Source organism: Camelina sativa, chromosome 10, assembly GCF_000633955.1.
Source record: "Camelina sativa cultivar DH55 chromosome 10, Cs, whole genome shotgun sequence".
NCBI lineage: Eukaryota > Viridiplantae > Streptophyta > Magnoliopsida > Brassicales > Brassicaceae > Camelina > Camelina sativa.
This window is the reverse complement of record NC_025694.1, coordinates 8,151,981-8,163,044: the sequence shown is the minus strand read 5'-3', so window position 1 is coordinate 8,163,044 and position 11,064 is coordinate 8,151,981. Positions and strand designations below refer to the sequence as shown.

Here is an 11,064-nt window from a genome sequence, read left to right as displayed (position 1 = left end):
AAAAAAAAAAAAAAAAAAAAACGATTGTGATTTGTGTGTCAAAGAAAAAACAAAAGATTCCTAGTTTGTTTTTTTTTTGGTAGAGAGGAATATTATTCGACATAAATTAACCATTGGGAGAGGGCTTTTTAAAGTAGGTCATATGCTTAAATGGGCCTAACGACCGTAATGTGGCCCACCTTTAAAGAAGGTTCGAAAAAGTCTTAAAACAGAGAAATTTCCGGTCGGCGTCTAAAAACATTCTCCTTTGGGTACGACTAACTCCGGACGAGAGCGAAAGATCGAGAGAAAGAAGAAGATGAACGTTGTTCAAGGTTTGAAGAGGATCCCTCGCATCAAATTCCCACAGCGACATCTCAACCCTTCAGGTTTTTTTTTTTATCACCTCCAAAAAAAATCCGATGCTGAATCTTATATCGTTCTTCGTGTTTGCGCTCCATGATTTTTTTTAATCTATCTTCGATTCGACAATTTTGTGTACGGGTTTCATCTTCACGAATCAGATATGAGATAGTATATGTTTGTATCCTCGATCTGTTCCCGTAGGAATCGTTTAGTGTTCTAGATACACAAGATTTGTTTAGCCACTTAAATCGAATCCTTTGTCTGTTATCAATTTTTTTGAATCAAATCTGAAATCATTGTAGATGTTGTTATGTTTTTTTAGCTTTGGTTTGGGGAATATGATCTGTTTGTTGATAGAAGTCTTCATGAACTTTGAGATTTTACTTGCTGGCATTAAGAGTTTGTTTTTGTGAATTTTGCAGTTTCGGAGGGAAAGACTCAGGTGGTGGCAAATGAAGCAGATACATCATTATTCTTCTCCAGTTTGAACGTTCCTAAGACTATAGGCGGGAAGGCATCATCCCAGCCTAAGCGTACTCCAGTTTCAAACGAAGAGATGGAAGCCATTTTGGTTAGTACTAACTTACTTCATGGACCTATTTATAAACACTTTGATTAAGCCTTACACATTTTGACAGTTTATGTTTCATTGCAAGTTTGCAACATTTCATATTTACTTCTTTTTTGAGTTCAACACGTAACCAACTACTAAGTTTATGGACCAAAAAGAAAAAAAAAAACGAATTTCGAGTTTCTTTCAATCTTTAGCATATGATAATATTGTTCTGTTTCTAACTTCTTCTCTTTTTTCTGCAAATTTTCACAGTTGGGAGGCTGCCTCTGATCATTCAACATGATCTATTGATTAGAAATGGTGGACCTCCTCTCATCTTTACCATTTACAGAGAATATACTCTATAGTCAAGTAACTGATATGGTTGGTTGAATGTTTACAACAACCAATCACACAATAAAACAACTTTGTTGCAGTTTTAACTTCTTTACTGAATCCTCATTGATATTGAGTGCATTCTAATTCCTGCTATGTTTTATGCTTGAATTCATCGTTTATTCATATCTTATATCACATGATGAAGATCTTTTTGAACAAGTCAGAGATCTCGTAGCCTAGACGCAAAGAGGGTACGTTACATATACATTCACAGGAACTTACATACAGAGAAGAAGGGAAAGATCACTTATGGTGCTGCCTCCTCCTTTTGCATCTGTTCGATAAGAGGCTCAAGGATACAAGACTTTGGATTCTTACCCGGTGGACCCTTCTCTCTTCGTTCAAGCTCTTCAAGCCTGAATGTAATGAGACGGTCCCAGTTTCCTCCTTCGAACAAGACACCAGCTTTTCCATCAGTGATTCTCTGCACAATCCCACAATACATGTGATACGGACTGTTCTGGTTCTTAACTATAGCAATCATCCCCGGCATGAGAAGTGGTAGCTCTGGCGCTTTTGGTTTCTTATCTGCAGCAACTGCGGATACATCACTTCCTCGTTTTGTTGGTGGTGGTGTGGGTGGAGGTGGTGGGTTTTTCTCAATGAAGGTTTGCAATCCCTTTTCGCCACCAGGAAACCCTCCTGTGAGACCCATCATTTCTTTCTCAAAACCGTCTTCAGGTACTTTAAATGACAAGGTGGTGTCATCGCTCTTTTTCTCTGTCTCGTTCTCAGCCTTTGATGTCTCTTGTTCCTCTTCAATGTTCCTCTTGAGCTCCTTCTCAATACCTTTCTCTCCGTTGCATAGTCCTCTTCCTCCCATCACTTCCCATAGATTGAACTTACCCATGGCCTTTACTTGATGAACGTTTGTTTGCTGCTGCTTTGGAAGCGGGAACATCGACCGGTTTGGAGTTGAGAATTGATTGGTTTGGCCTAGAAATTTTGATCCGTGAATCGGAGTTCTCATGGTCGGTATAGTGATGGAAGAAGTCGCCATAATTTTCTTTTCGTCTGGTAGAGTAGTTTACAGCTGCTGACTAAGAAAGAGGGGGAGATAGGAAGAAGGAGAAGAAAGGAAGAAGGAACCAAGCGTGTGTGATTCGCTTGTTATAATGACCACATATCCTGATTTCAGTTAGATGAGTCCTTCTATCTATTTAACACGTAACCGGAGGAAGCGTAGTAACAGTTGGGCTTTGTCATATGTTCAAAGTTCAAACTGGACCAATGTATTATGGGCCTAAACTAAATATATTGCTAATGTGTTTTTTGTGATTAAAACTAATAATTGCTAATAATGTGGTTTGTTTGATTAATTAAGGAAAAAGGCTGCAAGAACAAGATAAAGCATATAGGTCAACGACATTAATAATTGGAATCCCATACTCCCAAATCATCATCATTACCCCATGCATCCACTTTTGTCTTAGGCTGTCCTTCACACTCATCGGTATCACCAAACTTATTAGTAGTTGGCAACATATTAAAAAAAAAAATGTTCAATACGAAAAAAAACACTTTGCCATTATTTGTTTACTTTTACAAATTTAAAAACAGTATTTTAGATATGTAAAAGCATAATAAGATAGAATCAAGATACTATAATAATTGTAATTAAACTATCTAAGTTATCGGAAGACCAGGTTTATCTCATACATTTTCCTTAATTAAATAAAGTTTTTGACATTGTAGAATCTATAACAATGCCCCCATGTGGGGGTAGAGCTGGCTGGCAGAAGTAACCTGGGGGTACAAGCGTCTTTTCTTACCATCGTCTTGCTTGGAGCAGCCAAAGCACCTAACCAAAAAAAAACACACTTTCCCTTAAAAACAGAAATCACAAATTTTTTTTTCTGAGTTCGTTAAAAAAAATTAATTCGTCTTCAACCTCTCTCTCTCTCATTCGATCAGGTAGGTAGGTACAAACAAGTTCTGCTGTCGATCTTTTCGTCATTTTTGATTTCTACTTTTTTTTTTCAGAGTTTCTACTATTATTGGTGCTTTCAAGGTTTTTTTATTGCTTTCGTGGTTTAGGGTTTCCAATTTTTGGGTTTTCTTCTCTGCTTATTCCCAGAAAATTCGATCCTGTAACTTTTGATTTTTGAGAGCTTATGATAAACTTCACAAGAGTTCTTTTTTTTTTTTTTGCAGAAACTTTGAAGATTAACAAATTTGATCTGTGAAGTAGGATTATTAAAAGTTGGGTCAGCAGTGAAAGATAGATAGGATACAAAGGTATGTTTGTTTCTTTCTTGTAATGATACTTCTTGATTTAGTTGTATGATAAACAATAAGCAATTAAGCATACTACTGAGTACTGAGAGACATGTCACTTAGCGAGATTTAAGAGTTCATGGGATGCTAGAATTCATATAGCCTGATTGCTTCATATCAGAATCTAAGATTAGATCATGCTTAGATGAGTTTTATCAATGACTTTTTTTATAGTCTTTGTCAAGATTGCTATGTAAATATGTGGACAAAAACTGTGGTGTTTGTTGACTTCTTTTGAGGAATCAAGTTTTGTGTTTTTTTTATCACAATGGAACACTGATGTGCATTCACGGATTTAGTGAATCTATAAGCTCTGATAGTAATCTGTTGTTTCATTTTGAATGAAGGAACTCTTGCTGTACGCTTTCATTCATCATCTTGTGGAAGGTTCTGAATTCGTTTCATAAGCCCAAAATTTCAGATTCATGGGTGATGGTACTCCTAGGAAGTTAAACATATTACCTGATTACTTTAGTGCTCCTAGTCCCACCACGGTATCTTCTCAAGACAATACTCCATCATCTTCGCAGCAAAAGGACGATCTTTCTCTGAGGTAACTTGTTAGCACATCGATATGCTAGAATGGGAATCTTTGAGCTGACATTGATTGTATTTTTGGATGCTTTGCTTTAGAGTAGGTCTCATAGCCAGTCACGTACTCGTAGAAATTTGAAAAGAGCAGCACTTATGTTGAACTTGTTCACTCTTCGCCGGCTGCCTTGGGTTTCAGACGGTCAAGATAAGGTTCCATTCTCACACCTTTCTTCTTTGTTTTTGATTCACCCCGTCACGTCAAAGTTTGAGATTTTTCTCTCATTTGCAGGTAGAGCTATCAGCAGCGGAGTTAGAATCACTTAGAGCAGAACTTTCTGATTTGGAAGAAAGAGAATCTTACCTCAAAGCTCAGTAAGTCATAATCCTCAAATTGTTCCATACTCAGATCATAACCGGTTGTTTTACTTTCTTCTTTCTACCCTTCCATAGGTTGGAACATGTGGATGAAGTCTTGCGCTCTGCCCGTTTATCTGGCTATTTGTTTATCCGAAGTGTAGGCTCTTACTCTGAATTACTCATATTATTGATCCATAAGACCCAGAATTAGCCTATCTTATATCACAAATTTGCTTTTTTTGTTTGTTTGACTTCAGCGTTGGGCAGCTCTTCCTGGTGAGCCAGCACCAATAGATGATACAGAAGTAGACGACTGGCTTCCTCGGTTTGTCGTCCTTCAAGGCCCTTGTCTTTTCTTCCACTTATTGTCAACAGGTGAATTAAGTTTCAACTTTTACAATCTTGTTTCAATTTACAGTTTTCTTGTATTGTCTCTTGAAACTCTCCATTGCAGATTTAAGCCCTCAAGATTCGACATTACTGGCAGATATTGTAGAAGTTGGTTCGTTACCTAGCTACACTAGGGAATTCGATGAAACCCATCATTGCTTTTACATCTTAACCCGTCAAGGTCTAAGATTTGAGTGCTCAAGCACCTCTAAAATACAGGTGAACCAACTACATATACATCTTAACACACAGATTTTGTTGTTGAGAGATCCTACAGCATTTGAACGCGACCATTTTACGGTTTTGCATGATTTTAGGTTGATTCGTGGTTGTCACTATTGCGCCTCGATTGCAAGTTTGAACCAGAAGAAAAGTTACCAAACGGATCAAGCAAAGCTCTATAATAAAATTGCTCTGTATAGTTTTCATTTCTATGTATATAAAATGCTTACTTTAGATCTAGACTTGTAGTAGAATTCACGTCAATGAAAGGTTCTTTTACTAAACTGGTGATTACAATATTTTTAGCTGCTAAAGACGTTGGATTATATTCGTTTCTTGAATAGGCAATAAAACTAGTTGGAAAAAGAGTGATTAGATAGGCAATAAATCCTGACCCTTTAAGTCCTTCTCTGATCCGACCCAACCAAACCAACACTGACCCATGCCAGTTCGATTGAAACATGCTGGTATAAAATCCTCCAACAGGTTCTCATTTCAGAGGCACCTAGTTTTTCACACAACTCATCTCAGTCCTCTCGCATTTGAGAGATGAACTCCCAAATCTGCAGATCTGCTTCTAGAGCAGCCAGGTCTCTTCTTTCTTCAGCCAAGAATGCTCGTTTCTTATCAGGTACGTAAATTTTCTCTCTGCTTCTCTCTTTTTTTGTGGTTCTTTTTTTTTTCCCTGAAAATGTGATAAACTTCATGGGAGGATATATGTAGATAGATGCGTCAAATAAAATCTGAATCTACCTTCGGTTTTCTTCGTCTTCTCGATTGAATCGAATCGAATCAGTGATCTGTTGAATCTTTTACATGATATTACATGTGTTCCTATCATCCCAAGAAAAGGAAATTTATTGTTATCTGAACATGACACTTATGTGGCTGGTTCTATAGAGATATTCTTGTGAGGGAATCCTTCATGTTAACACATTTTATGTGAAAATATTGGATAAACAAATTTAGACTCTCATATTCAGGTTTCTGTCTCATGATTGATTTGCCTACCTAAGATTATAATTTAGAATTCCAAAAATATAATTTTAGATCTGTTGCTTTTTCGTATTCCCATATCAACATAAGTCCCAACATATTTCATTGACATTTTGACATTGGTTATATGTTTCAGAAGGCCGAGCTGTTGGTGCAGCAACAGTGGTGCATGCGTCTGGAAAAGTCCCTCAGTATGCATCCAGCTTTGGAAAATCGAGTTCTGGCTTCAACTCTAAGAGCTGGATTACCGGACTCCTCGCTCTTCCTGCTGCAGGTTTTACATACTGTTTCACGAATATATGACAACACTCAAATTTTCACCTTGGTAGCACAATAAAACGTAATTACATTTCAACATTTTGACTCGAAAACAATGTCAAGTTTTTTTCTGAATTGGTAATTGCTTTTGAACTATATACCTGCAAGACTTATAGCTGATGAGTTGTTTTGTTTCTACAGAAACTTACTCTTACTCGTGTTTTACTTAGATTTGATGACTAACACAGCTTATTCATTTTGCTTCCTTCTGTTTTAGCCTTCATGCTCCAAGATCAGGAAGTTCTTGCTGCAGAGGTAATCCTATATCCTTATCTTGAGGTTATCCCTGGTTTCTCTGTCTAATTATATATATATATATATATATATATATATATCTGTTTTAATTAGATGGAACGCACTTTCATCGCTATCAAACCTGATGGAGTGCAGCGAGGACTGGTAAATAGATAGGCGGATTTGCATGTTATTGTTTATTGATCTCAGGTGTTACTTCTTTATTAAGATGAATAGATGATCAAAGGTTCTTTAACTTCATGGTTCTCTCACCAGGTATCGGAAATCGTTTCCCGGTTCGAACGCAAAGGATACAAGCTAGTTGGTATCAAAGTCATGGTTCCTTCGAAGGGTTTTGCGCAGAAGCATTACCATGATCTAAAGGAGAGACCATTCTTCAACGGCTTGTGTAACTTCCTTAGCTCAGGCCCTGTTGTTGCCATGGTAAGGAAGCAACTCTCACATGAACTTTTGAAACCATAAACAGACTTGGTTTGTGGTTTAGGTCTCATATCCCAAAAACATTGGTTTAGGTTTGGGAAGGTGAAGGAGTGATTAGATACGGACGTAAACTGATTGGAGCCACAGATCCTCAGAAATCTGAACCTGGAACTATCCGAGGCGATCTCGCAGTTGTTGTTGGAAGGTACATTATATATATTCTGCATTTTATATGATTGTGTTTGAATTGTATTCTCAGAGTTTATAGATTTGGTTTGTTGGTTTATTGGGAAATTGCAGGAACATAATCCATGGAAGCGATGGACCAGAGACAGCTAAAGACGAGATCAGCTTGTGGTTTAAGCCTGAAGAACTCGTTTCTTACACCAGCAATGCTGAGAAGTGGATCTACGGCCAGAACTGAACTAATCCTAATTTCTCCCTTTTATCAGCCGTTAAATCAGAATTAAATAATCACTGAACAAAATGATTTTGACGATGTATTGTCCCAAAATCATGATGATCCTGAGTCAATATTATTACACCAAACGAAGACATTCATTGTATCACAAATTCACAATTTTCAAATTTCGAAACTAGTAAACTACTTTGTGAATCAGCTTTTCCAAAGCAATAAATCAAACTCAAACTGATCCAAACTGAGTAGATGACCGCTGGCCAAAACGATCAAGACTCCGGCTTAGTAGGCGAACACTGATGCTTGGTCCGAAACCATCGATTATTGAAAAAGAAATTGGATAGATCCAATTAATGTAGTGATCAGTCAATTTTACTGAGACTGTTAGAAAATGAAGTTCGAAGTGAAAAGTTTGGCCTACAAAATTTCATATTTTTTATTTTTTTATTTGTATTAGTAGAGTACTATTATATAATGAATTATATGTTTAAAAAGAAGATGAACCCACATAAAACTTGAGAACTTGTACTAAAATTTTATATGAAAAGACTTTTTTAATCCCTTCTTGACTATTTTGGAAGTACATGATTTTCTGTTGTAGACTTTATAATAAATTATGGGTGAACATTTTTGTTAGGATATTGTAACATTCAAATTAAATTCATTGATATTATGAAATTTCAAATTATTAGGAATATAGTTTAACAGTTTCCTTTTCAAAATTTTCACCAATAAAATATTTCATTATCTAAGTTATCATATTAATTTGTTACTTATCATTATATTTCACCTCTCATCTTTATATGATTCTATTTCTGTGAAACAAATAAATTATCATATTTTTATAATAATTAAAAATAGTTTTATTTCTGCATATACAATAAGTTGAATTTTTAAAAACAAATATAATTTTTTCAATCTATATTTTATTTAATCTTTAGTAATATTATTCTTTAAACAAATATCTATTCAACTAAAATTTTGACTGAATAACGGGTCAAAATTCGAATATTTAAATTTAATTTCATAAATTAATTTTGTTGAATTGTATAATTTTATATACTATAATAAAATTTTAAATAACTTAATTTGAAATATTTTAAAAATATTGGAACTTGATATTTTTAAGAATATCATAAATATATAATAGATCAAAAAGTTATGAACTATAAAACTCTAATTTGATTTGTTATAGCATGAGTCAATAATATGTCACTATAATATGAAATAATTTCAAGAAACCAAGTATATTAAAACAAAAAGTATGACATTTATTAAATTAATCAAATATAATAACTTGCTTTTTAAAAACTAAATTTACAAAATTATGTCCTATAATGACAATCAAGTGATGTTGTAGAACATACATTATTGAAATAACTTCACTACATAAACTAATACAACATATTAAAATTTATTTTAAAATATAAAATATACAAAAAAATTGTATAAAATAAAATTTAACATTTGCTATAGCACGGATAATTATCTAGTGAACTAACAAAATGTTAACATGACAATAATTGAGAATCTCTTTTATTTGTTATAAAAATACATACGTAAAAAAAATTTACTTATAATTTGTCAATATTTTGTATATGTTTTGCTACTTTTTCGTATTAAAATCGGTGAAATTAGTTAAAAATATATATATTATAATGGGTATATTTTAATATACACAGAATTTGTTTTCTTCATCCACTCTTTTAGAAAAGAAGATATTTCTCATAAAATTTTCATTGTGAATAATAGCATTCCCAAACCTAGCCTCTCTTATGAGCTCTTTGCTCTGGTTTTTTGTATGGGATCCCATTAATTCACCCATTTAGTAATATTCTGTTGATTGTAAATGGTTTGGGATTTACAATCAACCTCGTCTACGTGGCCGTTTTTTCACGCTTTAGCTAGTGAGTTTCTAGCTTTGGCTATCATCACGATCTTGATTTTGACATTATCAAAGTCAATTGAATATCATACACAAATCATTGGATTTATATGTTGCATCAGTAACATAGCCATATATGCGACTGATCTTGTTGTGGTAAGCTTACAAACTTTCTTTTATTTATTTAGTGAATAGTGTCAGTGGTTGTTTAATTGGATTTTGTAGATATCGAATGGAATTTGTGTTGTTCTCAGCCTTATCAAGTTAGTTCTCTACGCTACTACGTTATGGAAGCAGCAGTCAAAGGACCTTCCATGAGACCAAAATGCACCTACATTAAATAAACAAGATGTATGTTTTTTCTTTATTTTTAGATTATCCACCACCCCATGTACTTTATATGTCACCTACATTTTGAGTCTTCAAATGCACCTACATTTGATTACATAAATAATCAAAATGCACCTACATTTTGGGTCTTCAAATTATTTATTTCATTTCTCATTTTGATTAACCAATCTGGTTATATGTCTCCGGAGTGTGAACTTCACGGGAAATATTTGGTACAATCATATTGTTTATAGCTTCGGAGTCTTGGTTCTTGAACTCATAACCGATAAGAAAAACAGTGGAACCAATGACATTATTATGTTTATTAGTTGTTCTTTTCTTCTCAAATAATGGAACCAACTAGGACCGGACCCACGCTATACTACGGAGGAATATTCGCTGTTACTATAACTTATAATTAAAGTTTTTTACTAACAAATACTTCCCAATTAATATTATAAAGTTTTCTTCCATTGGCATTTGATTATTAATACTACTAAATACTATCAAAATATATTTAGATATATATACCATCACAAAAATTAAAGAGGAATATGTAAAGAAATAAACGATGGTAGTGGGTTAATAAAAATTAACCTCATCAGTTTTCATTAGTCCATATCAATATCAAACACGTATGAGAACCCAATAACCATAAATGAAATTCAGGCAATTTTGTAAAGGTCCATAAAGCCCATAACAGTTTTACTTCAGTTAATAAAAAAAAGGTAGAAAGGGAAAGTGACCGACCAAAATCAGCGACCGAGGTGAAATTAACCTTATTGATCTGCAAATTTCTCAATCATCAAAGATATCATGGATTCAAATCAAACCCAGTACAACAAAAAAATGTTTTCGTTATTGATCTAATAGTTTTGCAAAGGTAAGCTATTTTTATTCATTCTCTTTTTGTACATAGTTTCCGAAATCGACAAAAATCTGAGTGAAATCACTTTCTAAAATTCTCACTCTTCAATGGTTTTCTTTAGGTTAGTTTCGAGCAGCCATTTCCGTCAGATCAGATCCAGATTCTGTTCATGAAAGACAGCTATATGTAGCTAATATTGATTCCGCGCTCGTCTATTCACATCGATATATACTTATCTACAGATGAGAAAGCAAGGTAATGCATGTACATACATAAAAAACAACATGAAGAGGTCATATATATATTGATTGAAATTTTGTACATACGTGATTAGAACATATGAATATATGCTTTAGTATAGATGTCCTGAAAACAAATGTTAATATACATATTGATAAAATTTTATTGTGAACACAGATGGCCTAGATTGATTTTCTATTGCAAAACAAAAAAAAAGAAAAGAACATAACATCATTAACATATAATTTTGTTACCTT

General features: G+C 34.0%; 4 protein-coding genes and 1 long non-coding RNA gene across 8 annotated transcripts in view; 4 read left to right on the top strand and 1 right to left on the bottom strand.

Annotated features, from left to right (window-relative positions):
• On the top strand, positions 210–1,390 carry LOC104717901. The gene is made up of 3 exons (XM_010435546.2): positions 210–368; positions 768–916; positions 1,172–1,390. Exons 1-3 carry the CDS (start codon positions 299–301, stop codon positions 1,187–1,189), a joined length of 237 nt encoding a protein of 78 aa, XP_010433848.1. The 5' UTR covers positions 210–298; the 3' UTR covers positions 1,190–1,390.
• Positions 1,367–2,427, bottom strand: LOC104717902 (NAD(P)H-quinone oxidoreductase subunit S, chloroplastic-like). Its single transcript, XM_010435547.2, has one exon. It carries the CDS (start codon positions 2,295–2,297, stop codon positions 1,545–1,547), a length of 753 nt encoding a protein of 250 aa, XP_010433849.1. The 5' UTR covers positions 2,298–2,427; the 3' UTR covers positions 1,367–1,544.
• LOC104717900 lies at positions 3,158–5,391 on the top strand. Of its 3 annotated transcripts, none has more exons than XM_010435543.1 (9): positions 3,158–3,215; positions 3,452–3,535; positions 3,922–4,127; positions 4,213–4,318; positions 4,398–4,480; positions 4,559–4,622; positions 4,723–4,840; positions 4,920–5,074; positions 5,173–5,391. In XM_010435543.1, exons 3-9 carry the CDS (start codon positions 4,000–4,002, stop codon positions 5,257–5,259), a joined length of 741 nt encoding a protein of 246 aa, XP_010433845.1. In that variant the 5' UTR covers positions 3,158–3,215; positions 3,452–3,535; positions 3,922–3,999; the 3' UTR covers positions 5,260–5,391. The 3 variants fall into 3 exon arrangements, with proteins under 3 accessions (XP_010433845.1, XP_010433844.1, XP_010433846.1); XM_010435542.1 differs by having other exon boundaries at positions 3,169–3,211; XM_010435544.2 differs by lacking the exon at positions 3,158–3,215 and adding an exon at positions 3,240–3,308.
• On the top strand, positions 5,499–7,682 carry LOC104717898 (nucleoside diphosphate kinase IV, chloroplastic/mitochondrial). 2 transcript variants are annotated; one of them, XM_010435540.1, is made up of 7 exons: positions 5,501–5,708; positions 6,210–6,347; positions 6,609–6,646; positions 6,740–6,790; positions 6,902–7,069; positions 7,159–7,271; positions 7,367–7,682. In XM_010435540.1, the coding sequence occupies exons 1-7, from the start codon at positions 5,627–5,629 to the stop codon at positions 7,488–7,490; spliced, it is 714 nt and encodes a 237-aa protein (XP_010433842.1). In that variant the 5' UTR covers positions 5,501–5,626; the 3' UTR covers positions 7,491–7,682. The 2 variants fall into 2 exon arrangements, with proteins under 2 accessions (XP_010433843.1, XP_010433842.1); XM_010435541.2 differs by lacking the exon at positions 6,740–6,790 and having other exon boundaries at positions 5,499–5,708.
• The window catches only part of LOC104717897, a 1,513-nt gene continuing 890 nt past the window's right edge, over positions 10,442–11,064 (top strand). The window contains exons 1-2 of the long non-coding RNA XR_756314.1: positions 10,442–10,582; positions 10,689–10,822. This is a non-coding gene — a long non-coding RNA (uncharacterized LOC104717897). The remainder of the gene's footprint in view (positions 10,583–10,688; positions 10,823–11,064) is intronic.